This window comes from Typopeltis vanoorti, chromosome 9, assembly GCF_054136105.1.
Source record: "Typopeltis vanoorti isolate ZY-2024b chromosome 9, IOZ_Tvanoo_1.0, whole genome shotgun sequence".
Lineage (NCBI taxonomy): Eukaryota > Metazoa > Arthropoda > Arachnida > Uropygi > Thelyphonidae > Typopeltis > Typopeltis vanoorti.
The window spans coordinates 140,731,454-140,748,765 of NC_143557.1; the positions used below are offsets into that span (position 1 = coordinate 140,731,454).

Here is a 17,312-nt window from a genome sequence, read left to right on the forward strand (position 1 = left end):
TTCCATTCAGCAGCAAATGGTGAACAATTTGATTAGATGTTATCTGTGGATGCTCATATGCTTAGTGAAATCCTTCCTAATTCTGTTGATAAAATTCCATGCCTTTCTGTTACTATGAGTCATGTCAAGGGCTTTTATTTCTTTTTTTCATGAGACACACCTTTCCTCTGCCATCTCAGAGCATAATTTTTCTTCTGCATGGATAGTCTCCTAGATAAACAGGAAAATAAAGTTCAGAGGACATATTGCAAAAGTTGTAAAAACACACTAACAAGTAAAGATAAGAGGTTATTATCTCTCTTTATAAGACTATGCTGAGTCAAGATTAAGCTGAATCCTGACTCCTGGGCACAAATTTGGTTATTGAGGTTTCTTGGGAATCAGGAGGTAGTGGAGAGAATTCAAAGGTGTGATCAAGTCAGTGACAGGTGTGTGAAATGCTCCCTATGAGGAAGGTTGAATGTGTGTGGGGGTTCTTTCACAACTTCCAGGAGATACCCGTGGAAATTGGAAGGTGTGCAGATTTGATTTTTTGCTTTGAGAGCGGTGAATGAGTGGCATGGATTACAAGAGTTAGTTGAGTGCCCTGACAGTGAATGAATTTAAGAAGAGATATTATTAAGTATTGTGTATATAAAGGTTAGTGCTGTCTCTCACAGTGAGTCTTCTGACTCCATGAAGATGTCCATATTATAATAATAACAACTGACTATGCATCATGTATTACATTCACAAAGTGATGTTGACCGGTTGTACCTAGCAAGGAGAATAAGTAAATGGGGTTTGCTGCAAGTGAGACAGACTGTGGAAGAAGAAGAAATTAGTTTAAGAAGTTACATTGACAATAGCTCTGAGCCAATGCTTCAAGCAATTACACAAGAGGGCTTTCTAAAGGCAACAAATCCTATTACAAAAAGGAACAACAAAATAACCAATATGTGTGCTGGAAAAATAAACCTTGCATGGCCAATTTCTTCGAGATACTGAGGACAAAACTGACATGAACAAAACATGGCAATGGCTACAATATGGATATATTAAAAAAGAAACAGAAGGATTTATTTTAGCAGTTCAAGAACAGTCATTACAAACTAATGCAGTGAAAGCAAAAATTTTGAACATCAATAATAACAGCAAATGCAGATTATGCAATCAGAAAGATAAGACTGTAGGACATTTGATCAGTGCCTGCAGCAAGATAGCTCAAACTGACTGTAAATACTGCCATGATCAAGTGGGCAAAATAATTCATTGGCATGTATGCAAAAAAAAAAAAAAAGGCTTTTCTACTTACTGGTGGCAGATAAAATAGAGACAGTATTGGAAAATGAAACAGCAAAAATTTTCTGGCACTTTAGAATACAAACTGATCAGCATTTGGAACACAATAGACCTGACATCACAATTAACGAACATCAACAATTTGGATTATTGATATTGCAGTACCCAGTAATAACAACATTATAAACAAAGAACTGGAAAAAATTACTAAATATCGAGATCTGGCGATCAAAGTTGGTCGGCTGTGGCTTAAACACACCAAAGTCATCCCAACAGTTATTGGTGCAACTTCAAAAAAGCTATCCAACTATTTACAGCACTTAAACATCAACGAAGCGATCCCATATGACCTACAAAAAACAGCATTATGTGGAACAGTCCATGTTTTACAACACTACCTGATGGACTATTCTTAGATTCTTGGGTAGAATCTGAATTGTTCTGTATCACCAGTCAAATTATTGTTTAAATGATATCTTGTTTTGACAGTGTATCAATTATGTGAATAAAATAATAATAATAACAATAATAATAGCAATAATATTTACCTTTTGTATAACACACAACGTCTATCTCAGATGAAGTGATTCCTGCAATATCTAGGGCCTTCTGTAAAACATCAAGTACATGAGTTTGGTGATGCCTTGCTGTATCTCCAGGTTGAAAACCTATAGAAGTGAATCACAATCTTATTCTAAACATAATATTCAAAGGCTCTTTTTCTCATTCCCATCCATTTAATAGAGCAAAATTCCAAATAAAGTGAGCAAATCATGAATAACAACATAATGATGTATAATTGCTTTCTTTTTCATTAAGCAAAATGAAATAATAATAATAATATTAATAATAGGGACTACAGATACTGAAAATTAAGCACTCTGAGACTGTCATTTTTAAAAATAAAGATTATTGTTATATGAAGGAAATGTTTACCCTAAAAAATAGATTCAGTGCTCAACTACTTCAATAAGGAAGTGCTTCCTACAAAATTTAAAGTTACAAAATGCTTTATACTTTATAAAAGTTATAAAGTTAGAAAACTGGATTCATTTTTCTGCAGTTTAAAGTGTGTGTTATGACATTTTTTAAGATATTGTAAATGCAGTATATTCTTTTTCTTAGATTTGATGCATATTTAGAAAAATGTGCATCAAATCTAGGAAAAATGACATACTGCATTTACAATATCTTAAAAAAAAAAAGAAAAAAGAAAGTCATTACACACCCTTCAAACTGCAGGAAAATTGATCCAACTATGCAATATGATATATGGCCTATAAAGAAGATCAGCAGTTTGCTCAAAAGACATTTTAATCTTCTAGGTTGAGTAATAAGTACAGGGAAAGAGTTAAAAGCATTTTAGATGAGAATGATAGTTAGACATCATTTGAGGAAAAGAAATTTTTCAAAATAATGATGAGCCTCTCACGATGAGTAGTATATGTAGTTACAGTAGTTACCACAGCTGGCAGCTGATCAGAAGTATAAAAGTGACAGTGAGCATGAGTACAACCAGGCAAGTCTAAAATACTGACTAAAAGAAGCCAATGTTCCTTGGAAATGATAGCTATCTCATCTCACCATCAAATCTATGGAATCAATATTTTGAGGTGCAAACTGAACAGTGGTGGCCCATACATAAGCACTGCGACACTGAAGCACCCCCAAGGAAAAAATGAAAAAATAAAATTTTGTTTGTGTTTATAAATAATAACAATGCTTACAACATGTTAAAGGTTACAGCTTATAAACGAGACTTTTTGTGGTTATGAGACCATCAGTACTTCATTAATATAATCCTGCCTGCTAGTTTCGCTAGCAACTGTCTAGCTTTGTCAAGGCTGAACAGTACACACAAAAAAATATGAGAGAATACAGAAACGTTGCTAACTGTTAGGCAGCTAAGTTTGAAACTATGCGTGACAATGCGTACACATGTGTTGAGAAGCTTCAACAATACGTGTGCATACAACACATATCCATGATACCGACTGAAGCTTCTCAACACATGCACGCATTGTTACGCATAGTTTCAAACTTAGCTGCCTAACAGTTAGCAACGTTTCTGTATTCTCTCATATTTTTTTGTGTGTACTGTTCAGCCTTGACAAAGCTAGACAGACAGTCGCTAGTGAAACTAGTAGGCAGGATTATATTAATAAAGTACCAATGGTCTCATAACCACAAAAAGTCTCATTTTTTAAGTATTTTATGACCAAATAGATATAATTTAAATAGGTTACAGCTTATGTTTTGACATTGATTGAATAGTTAATAATTGGAATTGTTCGATTAACACTTTAGATTACAAAACAAATGCACTGCAATCTAACGCCGATATTCGTTCGCGCTTGTCAATGCATGTTACATCATTCCCACACTACCCAAACAGCAGTGTATCTTTAGTATGCTTATGCGCATTATTTCTGTGAGATATGAAACGTTTATTATTGGTGCGTGAGCGTGAACTATTTTTTGTAAATCTTATTTTATTTTGTTAAAATAACATATAATTATTTATTTATTATAGATACAAGGCTGAATTATGATGAGTGTCACAAATTGAAAATATGAAAAGAATTATATTTTTTCAATTATCATTACACGAAAGAAATGCACTGTGATCTAACGCCGATATTCGTATGCGCTTGTCATTGCTATTGATACAAAACTTTTATTATTGGTGTTTGTTCGTGGTGAGGATGAAATATTTTTAATGAAGCAATTTTTAATATGCAAATTTATCATCATCATCATCAAATTCCTGTCATGTACCCTCAAGGGGTGTACAGGATATGACAGTACTACATGAAAAAATTACATCATTACTAACTTCCTATCTACAATTTTCCTCCAAATCAGTCTGTTACTTGTCAAGACTCCAACATTATCAGATCTTATATTTCTATCATCTAAGGCACTTTGTACCGTATCAATCCACCTATATCTTGGTCTTCCTCTGGGTCGTTTTCCTGCCAACCTGGCAGAGAACACTTGTTTTGCTAATCTTTCTTCTCCCATTCTATTTAATATGCAAATTTATTTATTAATAAATTCATTACTGATTAGGGAAAAAAAAAAGTTTTTTTTTTTTTTTTTTTTTTTTTTTGCAGCACCCCCACTTAACATTTTCACCGGCCTGGCCGCCATTGAAACTGAAACAAACAATCCCATAAGTTTCCATGACAGAGAAATACATCGCATACCATGTAGTTTTATAAAAGAATTGTAACAGGTAAATATTTGCTAACAAGAAACATTATTATTATGAATGTACCTCCAAGCAGTTCTAGGGATCTTTGAATGAGAATCCATTTAGACACTTAACTTTTATCATATTTTTCCTTGAACACATTTACCAAAGGCGTGCGCATGCACATACACACACACACACACAACATTTAAAAATAGCCCATTCCCCACAGGTCTAGTCAGCTTCCAGGGATAACCTTGAGTTCTACCTCCACTGTCCATAAGCTAAAAAATCACACCTGTAAAATCTCCTTATTAACTTGTACATTTCTAACATACAAGGTCCGACACAAAAAAAATGTGACTAACCCTATAGCTTGGAAATGGAGAGTGGGAGAGGAGAGACAAAGAGTTGGTTATAGAGCATGTTCTAACCTGTCACCGTGAGACAAAGCTCAACTCCATCACTTTACTCAGTATGAGTGGAACCATGTTCAAATATAGACGTTTTCTTACTCTCGGCTGGAAAATATTGGAGTGCAAGAGTGAACAGCGAGTTAACATCAAGTTTCTTGTGAAACTGAAGAAATCTGCAATGGAAAAAACTTTTCAATTATTGACTGAGGCTTACAGTGAAGAGTGCATGTCTCATACAAGCATTTTGAATGGCACAAACAATTTTCAGAAGGCAGAGAAAGTGCGAAAGATGATAATTGCACAGGCTGCCCATGCACAGCAGTTACTGATGACAACATTAAAAAAAGTGTGAGATGTGATTCAAAAAGATAGGTTGGGTGTTTGAGCTGTAGCTGAGAAAGTTCATTTGGACAAGGAAAGTGTTCAACAGATTTTAATTGAAAAAAAGGAAGAAAAACATGAAAAAAGATTTGTGCAAAAATGGTTCCAAAAATGTTGTCAAATGAACAAAAAGAACATCACAAGGAACTGTGTTTAAACCTTTTACAATGCATTAAGGATGAACCAGATTTGTCGAATTCAGTAATTACATGTGATGAAGCGTGGATTTTTACGTATGATCCAGAAATCAAGCAACAATCAATGCAGTGGAAGTCAGTAACATCTCCAAGACTGAAAAAAGCATGCATGAGTCATTCAAAATTCAAGCCCACATTCATTGTTTTCTTTGATATCCAGGGTATTGTAATGGCACAGTAGGTTCCTAGTGGACAGATGGTAAATAAGCAGAATAATCTTGAAGTCTTGATGAAATTGTGTGACCGCGTGAGAAGGAAAAGGACCAGAATTGTGGAGAAATGGTTGCATTTTACACCAAGAAAACGCACCAGTTCACAATGCTTTGTCTGTGAAGCAATTTTTAGCACCCACCATATTCACCAGACCTAGCTCCTGCGACTTCTACCTCTTCCCAAAGATCAAGTCGGTGCTCAAAGGAACCCATTTTTTGTTGGGAGATGTGAAAGCAAAAACGACAAAGATCCTCAACAGCCTTTCAGGAAATGATCTGCAGAACTGCTTTGAACGTTGGCAGCATCGTAACTAGCTGTGTGTTAACTCAGAGGGGAACTATTTTGAAGGAGATCGTAGTTGATTTTCTCAATTTGTTAAATAAAAAGAAATACAGGTGCAGTGTCATTTTTTTGTGTGTGTGTGCGTGTGTGTGTGTGTGTGTGTGTGTCAGACCTCGTATCTCCTTTCTCCATCTATATTCCTCACACTTTGAAGACCACGTTCCCTAAATGTCTTCATATGCATGATTCTGCACAATAATAATGCTCTATATAAGGCATTGGTTCGATCCCGCATGGACTATTGTGCTCAGATTTGTTTGCTTGGTTTTCACTGTCATGTGGAAACACTAGATAGGATCCAAAGACAAATGACCAAAGTGATATCAGGACTCTGGAGTGTGGTTATTAAGAGTGTTTGAGGGAATGTGGATTACAGAGTTTGATGGATAGGAGGAAAAGAGAGGAGAGGAGATATGATGGAGACCCTCACATTAATTAAGGGATTCTATCAGATTAATCAGGAAAAATGAGAAGCTATCCCTGGAAGTTGTATAAAGATGTGGTAAAGAAGGGTGTGAGAGTTGTTGGTGTGTAGACTGCATTGCTGGAATGCACTGTGAATGCAGAGAGTGTAAATAACTTCCAAGTTCATTATGATAGACATGTTACTGGTTGAGTGAGCCTTCCATGATGAGTCTGTTGATTCCATGGAGGTTACCAAAATAATAATAATAATGCTCCACATCACAAAGTAATGATTGTAAATGTATGACTAGAAGAAAATAACAGGAACAATGCATTGGCTAGCACAGAACCAAACATGAACCTGAAATAACATCTGGAGTGAACTGGAACAGAGAATTACGGTGCATCCAAAATTACCTCAAAATTAGTAGAACTCATTAAGAAAAAGGCAGACACAATATCCACTTTCTACCAGAAATTAGTTAAAAAGTCTTCCATGAAACACTGAAACAATTACTATGTAAACAAAGACATTTTGTTTATGTTTGCACAAGTTCAATGACTTATGGCAGCATAGAATATTGGGACAACAATCACAACAGTATTGTAGTCAAATACAGGGTGGTGAAAATTAAGGTATACCTGTTTAATGCCTCGTGGAGTACCACCCAGTGATCCAAATGCTGCAAAAATTTGCAGAAATACATTGTGCATCATGCCGAAGCGATATTTGAGAAGAAAGAAAAAAAAGTAGTTCCAAAATTCACTGCTGGGGATGCTGTATGATATATTGAATGTAGATGTAGTAATTTTTCTCTGTGTGTAAGGAGAAAAATGACAGAAGCATAAATAACACATTTTTATTCATTTATATTATGCATTCATAGGCTGTGCTGTGTCAACATGCTGCCCTTCCTGGTATGTCACAAACTGCATCCATTGCACAGTGTGTTCAATAGCAGAACGCAGCTGGTCATTACTGATGATTACTGATAGCACATGCTGCGTTATGCTGTCTTTCAGTACTGACAAGTTATCAGGATGATCCCGATAAACTCTATCTTTGAGAAATTCCCAGAACCAGAAGGGGTCATATCATGTGAACGAAGTGGCCATGCAGTGTGAAATGCATGGCTGGTCACGCTGACTTCCTTCTCGAAGAACCTCTGTACCAATCAACCTATGTGTGGAGGGGCCCCATCCTATATAAAAACGATTGAATCCATGCACAAGTGCTGCTGTAGCTGTGGCACAAGAAATTTTTATCATATCGCGATACCTCTTGGCAGTAACTGAGCAGGTCATAGAACCCGACTAGTGAATGTCCTCAAAGAAGAATGGTCCAATTATAAAAAAAGCTCTAAACCTGCACCAGGCAGTAACCCTGAGTGAATGCAAAGGAATTGTTGGATTGCATACGGATTTTTGCATAGCCAATACCCAGCAATTCTAGCTATTCAGCTCCATTCAGGTGAAAGTGAGCTTCATATCCCCCCATAAAATCATCCATGGCCATGCATCCAGATCCACTTGAGCAAGAAAGATTAAAGTGAATGTCAGTCAACTTTCAGTCCTGTGGGTGCAAATCCTATGTCAGGGTCATCTTGAATATCTACATAGAAATTCAGAATCTTCTATAGAATATTCCAGACAGCTGTGTAAGGCACATCCGTGTGTCTTGATACAGCACATGCACTGCAGGAACCAACACTATTATTCATGGCCTGCTCTACAATGGCAGTAGCAACTTCATTCACTTGTAGTGAACTGACTGGTTTGTGACATCTACCAGGTCTAAAGTCCAACGATCCTGTTTCTTCAAAATGACTAATCATTTGTTGCAGAGCACATGGATTTAGTGGACCTTGCTGACATTTGTTCAGGCAGTAATCCGTGGAGTACAGCAACAGTACTGCAATTGTTTAGGCAGTACAGCTTCATGAATAAAGCACACTGGAACAAGGTTAGTGCCATCAATGTGGATGGTATTAACAACCAGAATAAAGGGGAAAATCCTGTTTCTATCTTTTTATACCCTCCTGGCACCTGCTGAGTTGCATGATAAGCAAATTCAATGCATTTGGCGTTTATAATGTCCCATGGTGGTGAATTCTGGAATTGCTTTTTTTTTCTCTCAGCTATTACTTCCGCATGGCGCATAATATATTCCTGAGAAGTTTCACAGCATGTGGATGACTGGATGATGCTCCACAAGGACTTGAACAGAATACTTTAATTTTGATCACCCTATACTACAACATGGTGCTCTACAGAGAAGTTGGTTGACATGCAAAGGTCAGTTAATCGAAGGATTGTTGTTTGGAATTTCAGATAAATGATAGATCAATATGGGCTTAGGCACATCAAGTACACGTGCAGATATTGCATAAAGCTTCAAAATGTCTTATTGAATCATTTTATCCTGGTAATTTCCAACAAAATAAAGAGATTAAAAGATTAGCAAGAATCTAGAAGAAGAAGAAAGAACTGAAGTCAGAGAACTGAAGATAGGAGTCATTCATACAAGAAGTATTAATGAAAAGGAATTGCACTTGCAGAAGAACTGGAAAAGTATCAGATGGACATAGTTGGTGTTCCTAAGACAATTACAACATAAACAGGACAGGTGAGATCCTACTATATAATAACTATAGGATGCTATATTCAGGCAATAACAATCAAGGAAAAGGGAGTAGTGACACCATTCAACACCAAACATATAAACTTCTTGATACTTGAAGTTGGTTGACATGCAAAGAAGCTTCTCTGCTTCCAGTATGGTTGACATACTAGAAGCAGAGACAAGAATGTCTCCACTCAAAACAGAAAATTTAATTCTAAGAACTCTCTCCCCCAAACTCTATATTTCTCAGAAAACTAATCACATACTGTATTGTGTAAATTGTCTACTTGTTTAACGCACAGTAAAAATGGAGTACAATCTTTGAAACAGTTATGGAGTACTGTAGCATTACCAGTGAAATAGACATGTCAAATCAATGACATTAATATGATATGTAAAGAGTGGTTTGGTGATCACAATGAATTATCTATTTCAATCATCATCACAGAGAAACTGGATCCTTTTCTCAGAATATTTTATTTTAAGGCTTATAAGTCACAACTATTAATGATAATACAGTATTTCTCCTTATCTGTGGGTTTGCCTTCCACAGTTTCAGTTACCCATTTAATATTTTCAACCCTGGTTTGAAAATATTAAATGGAAAATTCCAGAAATAAACAATTCATAAGTTTTAAATTGTGCACTGTTCTGAGTAGCATAATGAACTCTCTCACACCATCCTGCCTGGGATGTGAATCATCCCTTTGTCAGCATAGCCACACTGTACTGTATATGCTACCTGTCCCTTAGTAGCTGTCCCAGTTATCAGATCGACTGTTACGGTAATGCAGCAATTGTTTTCATGTAACCAGTGGTGAGCTATAAGGGGCTTGCACGATCCCTTTGTAAAATTTTTTCTCAAATTTGCGAGTCCTTATTCTTCTTGTTTACTTTTTTATTTTTTCAAAAAAAAAAAAGAATTTTTTTTTAAACATATTAAGTGACAAACTCATATGGTAACCTAACAAAAATTAGTCTATTCGGCAGTGTATAGATTATTTGGAATTATTGTTTCAACTCCTCTTGTGCCTAAGTTTTGAAATAAAATAAGTGCTTTTCCCTTCTGGTGGCCAATCATATGGTAAAACCAGTTGCTTTTTTTTTTTTTTTTTTTTTAATGTTGGCCCCATATATACGAGAGGTTGGCTGGTCAACCTATAGTACTTTAGTACCGTATATGGGTAGTGAGATGGGAAAGGAGGAACTTGTTAACATTCGATTTAAAAGTCTGTATATTGTATTCCTTGGGAAATACATCAGGGGGGGGAAGACTATTCCACAGTACAGCAGTAACAGGGATGAAGGAGGAGGAAAAGAAACTTGTTCTGTGGGTTTCAAGGTGTACTGTGAAGGGTTGTTGGGAGGTGGCTGTACGTGTTCCAATGGGTTTAGTACACAGCTAATCAGATGTTTTATAAAAGATTATAAAAGATTTTCATTCTTATTATATTTTGATAGTTAAAAAATGTTTTTCTTATGTAAGATAAATTAACACAGTTGATTGTGTGCAAATATTTCATGTTTAGATCATGAAATATTTGTTAAAAAATGATAGCCTTTAGAGGTTGATTCTCCTCTCATACTTTTTGATTGGAATTTGTACACAAGCTGTATTAATAAAAGTTTTTGTGTGAAATGCAGCTTTTTTTTTTTTTTTGCTTGACGATGCAAGCCCTTTGTTAAAATTTCCATAGCTCACCACTGCATGAAACCCTTATTATATTTAATAATGATCCCAAGGCACAAGAGTAGTGATGCTGGCAATTCGGACAAGTCAAAGAGAAGCCATAAAGTACTTCCTTTAAGAGAAAAGATGAAAGTTCTCAACTTCATAAGGAAATGAAGAAAAAAAAATTGTATGCTGAAGTTGCTAAGATTTCATTTACATCCGCATAACTTTTATTACAGTATTACTATTACTATTATTATGGGCAACTCCAGGGAGTCATTAGACTCATCGAGGGAGGCCCCAAATCATATTCATCACAACTATTTGACATTCATACAGTATCTATCATACCTCGCCTTAAACTCATTCACTGTCACAGCATCCACCACAGATTCAGGGAGCGCATTCCACTCATTCACTACTCTAAAAGTAAAGAACCCAGCTCTAACACCTTTACTAACCACACTTTTGCCCAGTTTCCATGGATGTCCCCTAGTCCTCCCACAACCAGCCCTGTTCTCAAAAATATCTTCTGAATTAATTTTATAGAAACCCTTCAGTAATTTGAATGTCTCAATCATATCTCCCCTCCTCTGCCTATCAACCAATTTTTGCAACCCACAAATCCTCAACCTGTTCTCATATGGTTCATTCCACAGACCTGCTATCATCTTGGTCACTCGCCTCTGGATCCTCTCCACCTCCTCCCCATCAAGAAGAAACCTAGGTGACCAAATCTGAGCACAGTAGTCTAGATGGGGTCTTATCAAGGCTCGATACAGAGGAACAATAACCTGCTTGTCTCTGCTTGTCAATGTATTCTTCAGCAACCAAGTGATTTGATGAGCTGTTTTGGTCACTTTTGCAATGTGTCCCCTAAATTTCAATTCCTTATCTACCAACACTCCTAAATCTCGTGCCTCATCAATTTCCTGGAGCACGGTTCCACCAATGCAGTAAACTGCCGCCAATCTTTTCACCCCAAAATGCATAACCTTACATTTTGCCACATTAAATTGACATCCATTCTCCTTAGCCCAGACCTCCAATCTATCCAAATCATCCTGCAAAATTTTGACGTCATCTGCATTCACTATTGCCCTACCCAACTTCGCATCATATGCAAACAAATGAACTGTTCCTCTCAGATCATTTCCTATATCATTTATGAACAAATTAAACAGCAGTGGTCCAAGAACAGATCCTTGTGGCACACCACTAGCCACAGGCCGTCTTGTGGACTCTACTCCCGAGTAAACCACTCTCTGATATCTCTCCGTCAACCACCCTCCTATCCATCTCACCAACCCTATGTCCATTCCCATATGCTGCAATTTACTGATTAGAATTCCATGTGGAATCCTGTCAAAGGCCTTGGCAAGGTCCAGTAGAATCACCGTAAACCCATTACCCTTATCCAGTTCAGCCGTCACTGTGTTATAATACGTGAGCAAGTTACTGAGGCATGACCTACCCTTCACAAAACCATGCTGTCCCCGATACAGTATCCCATTTTCTTCTATCCAATCTTGTATTTTCCTCTTGACTATTTTCTCTAAGACCTTGACAATGATTCCTGATATGCTAATCGGTCGGTAATTTACAACAGCAGTCTTGGAACCACCTTTATGCAGTGGAACTATTTTCCCCTCTTTCCACCCGCTCGGGACTAACCCAGACCCGAGACTCAAATTAAACAAAATGGTCAAGGGTACTGACAATTCTTTAGCTGCTTCTCGTACAACACGAGCTGGTATACCATCCAATCCCACAGATGTATTGACATTGAGGTTATGCAATAGACTACTCACCTCCACTTCATTAACCACAATTCCCGTATAATCTACTGGTTTATTCGTTTCTGCAATGTCACCACCTGGATGATATACTTTTGCAAAGTGCTCACTCAGTAACTCAACTATCTCAACTGATTCAGTTACCTCCCTACCATCGGCATTCTTTAAAATCAATCTGCCATGTACATTTTTCCTTTTACTTGCTACATATCTAAAAAACTGTTTAGGATTCTCTTTAGCCTGCATGGCCAATGTTCTTTCGTAATCCTTTTTTGCTTTTCTTACCACACTCGTCACCCTTCTGGCCTGCGCTTTATACCGTTCATGTGCCTGCCGGTCACCCTTCTCCTTAAATTCCCTCCATAGTTGTTTCTTTTTTTGCAACTCAAGCTTAATGGTGTTATTCATCCATTTAACTCCTACTTGATTTATTATTCGGACTCTAGGTATACATTCAGCCATTGCTTCATGCAAACACTTCTTAACTGCCTCCCATGCACTATCAACTTCTAGTCCTTGCAGTTGTACATGCCATGGCACTGAACCAATCAAACTCCTAAGCTTGTCATACTTTCCAGCCCGATAATTCCACATGTACCCTGTCTTAATTGAAAATTCTACACCTTTAGCCACCTCCCAAGTTAAGACCCTATGATCACTCTCACCGATTGGTGGCAATGTGGTCATATTTGTTACAGCCAAATCCTCAGATGTAATTACTATGTCAAGCACTCTCTGACCCCTAGTATTTTCCATTACATGCTGTCGCATAAAATCCAGTTCCTTCCTCCCGTGTGTCCTCTCCTCACTCCAATCAATGCGACCATAGTTGAAATCTCCCATAATAATCACCCTCCTTCCACCCATTTCTTCTATTTGCTTGTGCATACTGTCACCACCATCTTTTCCATCAGCTGGTCTATAGCAGCACCCAATTGTATATTTAGTTCTGCTAGCCACAATCTCACACCAAATGGCCTCAAATGTGCTCTTTTCTCTATCCTGTAATTCAACTTCTATTCTCCTTGGCTGTAGCTCATCAGCTATCATCAACAATACTCCTCCCCCCATTTTATTCTCTCTGTCATTCCTGAACACACTATACCCATCACATTCAATCCCACTAGTTATATCATCTACAGTCAGCCATGTTTCACTAATACCTATAACCTGTGGTCTGGAAGTGCCAACCATGGCCAAAAACTCTTCCTTCTTGTTCCTAATACTCCTAGTATTAGTGTACATGAATTTAAGACCCCCATTAACCCCAATCCTACCTTGATGCCTTATATTAACTATCCCACTCAGATTTGTTGTCCTTATTTGCTCTGGCATATTATATTCATTCTTACATTCAACTGCCTCCATAAGGACTGTATCTCTACTCCCCCCCCCCCCCCTAACAAATCTAGTTTCCCTGAATTTGCACATCCACTACATTCAGCAACACTTTCTCAAGTCTTCTTACACCATAACCATTCAAATGCAAGCCATCCATCTTATATAGATCCTTTCGCCCATCAAACTCACTCCACACATCCACAAATTCCACACCACTCGTCATACATAACCCACGCATAAAGTCATTTGCAATTATAGCCCTCCTTTTAAACATTTCACTGTCATACCGTGGCAAAAGACTAATCATTCTAACTCTCTCACTCTTTTCTTTTGCTACCTCAAACAATTCATTCAGGTCTTCTATCATTTCCATTTTATCTCCTTTCAAATCATTCGTACCTGCCACAACAATCATTTCTTTCACCCTTTCCTTTTGCTCTCTAATAGACGCAGTTACGTCCTTTATAGTCGCACCAGGTTGGTATGATTTTGTCAAATCCTCTACTAACACACCTCGTATATTGTTATAATTGCTCCACTTTATTAGTAGTTATTGTTGTTAATCTCTCACTATGCCTAATTTATAAATTAAACTTTATCATAGGCATGTATATATTGGAAAAAACATAGTATATTACATAGGGTTTGGTATTAACTGCAGTTTCAAGCATCCACTGGGGGTCTTGCACATATCTCCCACAGATAAGGGGAGGCTACTGTACTAGTATATGTTTTAAGTTTCTAGATTAAATGATATGCCAGAGAAGGGAGAGAAAATAGTGAATACTTTACCTTCTCCTGGTGGGGTAATATATGTCACCCTTGGATTAGCTAAAACCTTGCCATTTTTCATAATTCCTACTCCTAGTTTGTTGGCACTTCCTTCAAATCCTATTGCTACAGTCATATTCCTGGGAGAGGAATCTTTTTGCCTTAAAGATAATAAACAAAAGTACATCAATTACAACCAAGAGTTTCTGGATCAAAAAAAAAAAAAAATTCACCTAAAATTGTAATAAGTTTTACCTATTTATTAACAAAGCTCACAACAAATGCAAAATCTCACTTCTTGCACAATTTATTTATTTATTTTTAAACAATTCCTACCAACGAAAGGTAGTAAACCTATAGTGCTGTGGTTGAGCTAAAGTTTTTTTTTTATTAGTTCAATATTTTTTGATATTTTCTATTTATTATTATGGCCTGAAAAAAACCTTACATTTGGCTGATCAACAAACTGCCATCTTATGGTCTGCTTTCAGTCTCTGTAATTGGGGGTGCTTTCTCTTTGGTCATTTGTTGCATGAAAAGTGGATAATGTTTACTCTTCAAATTTATCTGCATTAGCATGCAGATACTATCACAGGCTCTCTTATATCTCCTATTGTTTTTCTCATATACAAAAGATATTCTATCACCACCTGAAATTAGTTTTGTTGATGACTCCCTTCTTTCTACTCATATTCTTCTTATTACTATCATTATTACTGGGTAGCTTAAGGATCAAAAACTAGATCACTGTTTGATCAAATCTGGCTTCATGGTATTCCTTATGGTATTCTTCTTTCCCTTTATTAATGGTTTGCCAGCTTCCTCTCTAGTTGTTCATTACAGGTGCTTCCTTTCATCAAATTGTGCAGTTATTGTTGAATATACTCCGTGGGGAGGCGGGAGCAGTGCTCTTACCTACACATCAATGATCTCTCCCTGATATCCATCCTATTCACAGTTTTACTGATGACAGTACTCTCCACTCTTCTTTTTCATTTTCAAATCCTTACAGTGTTCAGGTAATTCAAGCTTCAAAATCTTCTTTAACTAATGACAAAAGCACTGATCTTCTTGTCATTCTCAAGTGGGATGAGGACAATACGACCTCATATACTACCAAAATATAATCCTGTCTTAGAATGACCATGGTGCTTTCTGCCTCATTTTTGACAATATTCTTCTTGCCAACTAAGTGAGACTTGGGAGTAGTCATCACGAGGTGGTGCATAGTATAAGTTGTTGGTTATTAGCATTGGTGAAAGACAAGTCATAATTTAGTTAATAATAATAAGTTAATTCACTGTACATTTTGTTTTATATGGGTATGGGTTGGACTAAGTTATTTAGTTTTAAGTAAACCTTTTATATTTGTTTAAATTTGATACCGTCAATATGGTTCCAATGCAAGGTAGAACAATGGCAGCCAAGACATCCTTGTTTAGTGAACTGAATTTGCATGATTTTGTTCAGAGCCATGTGTGTGCATGAGACATATTCATCAGAAAAATGACGAATACATCTCATGCAGAAGTTATGGGCCTTACAGGAGGACTTGAATATACTGCAATAGGTAGGTAGATTGAACTGTCAGTTCAATGATGCAAAGTGTAAGGTTTGAAATTTAGTAAACAGCAATGGGATGCAAAGTACAGGGTGTCCCAAAATTCATGCAAGATTTAAATTTAGCGCCATTTGTGCGGTAAAGTGTTGCCAACGAGAAAAAAAAGACAGCGTGACAGCTGACAGTTCATGGTTATTAAAAATGACCACACACAGCGAAGAGAGTTCATTGAATGGATTATTTAACAACAACAACAAGTGGATGCTTATTTTTCGAACAAAATCATCTTCAGTGATGAGGCTCATTTTCATCTTGATGGCTTCGTTAATCGATAAAATTGTCGCATTTGGGATTCAGAAAATCCACGAGTGATTGTTGAGAAACAAATGCATCCGCAACGTGTCACTGTTTGGTGCGGATTTTGGGCTGGCGGCATCATCGGCCCATTCTTCTTCGAAAATGCGGCTGGTAAGGCAATAACAGTTAATGGTGCTCGCTATCGCGCAATGATAATCCAGTTTTTTGTGCCTAAATTGCAAGATATGGATGTGGACGACATGTGGTTTCAACAAGACGGTGCCACATGCCATACAGCCCGAGAAACAATTCAATTACTGCATGAGTCATTTCCTGATCGTGTAATTTCCCGTTTTGGCGATCAGAATTGGCCGCCCAGATCATGTGACTTAATGGCGTTGGACTTTTTTCTTTGGGGTTTTTTGAAGTCTAAGGTTTATGCCAACAAGCCCACAACCACCCACCCCTTGAAGGAGGAAATTGAGCACTGAATCAACGAAATTCAGCCACATTTATGCAAAACGGTCATGGAAAATTTTGACAAAAGAGTGCATATGTGCTAACAAAGCGGTGGAGGCCATTTACCCAATATGTTATTCCATGCATAACCCTATACTGTATACTCTATGAATCAATAAGAAATTACAATTTTTAATTAAAAACCTGTGTTTTCTATCAAAATTACTTCTTGCGTGAATTTTGGGACACCCTGTATATACTTGGTAGGAAAACTTTAAAGGAGGTAGAGTAGATGAAAGATCTCAGAATGGTAGTGGACAAGGACCTGAAATTCAGGGGCAAGCTGTGAAGACATCACATT

At 37.0% G+C, this 17,312-nt stretch overlaps 1 protein-coding gene across 1 annotated transcript in view; it reads right to left on the reverse strand.

Moving 5' to 3' along the window:
* Tcs3 (Probable tRNA N6-adenosine threonylcarbamoyltransferase Tcs3) overlaps positions 1–17,312 on the reverse strand; it is a 142,813-nt gene that overhangs the window by 121,766 nt on the left and 3,735 nt on the right. Inside the window, exons 2-3 of the mRNA XM_090398354.1 lie at positions 14,656–14,795; positions 1,830–1,949 (exon numbers count right to left, since the gene is read on the reverse strand). Coding sequence (XP_090254480.1) covers positions 1,830–1,949; positions 14,656–14,795 — 260 coding nt within the window. The remainder of the gene's footprint in view (positions 1–1,829; positions 1,950–14,655; positions 14,796–17,312) is intronic.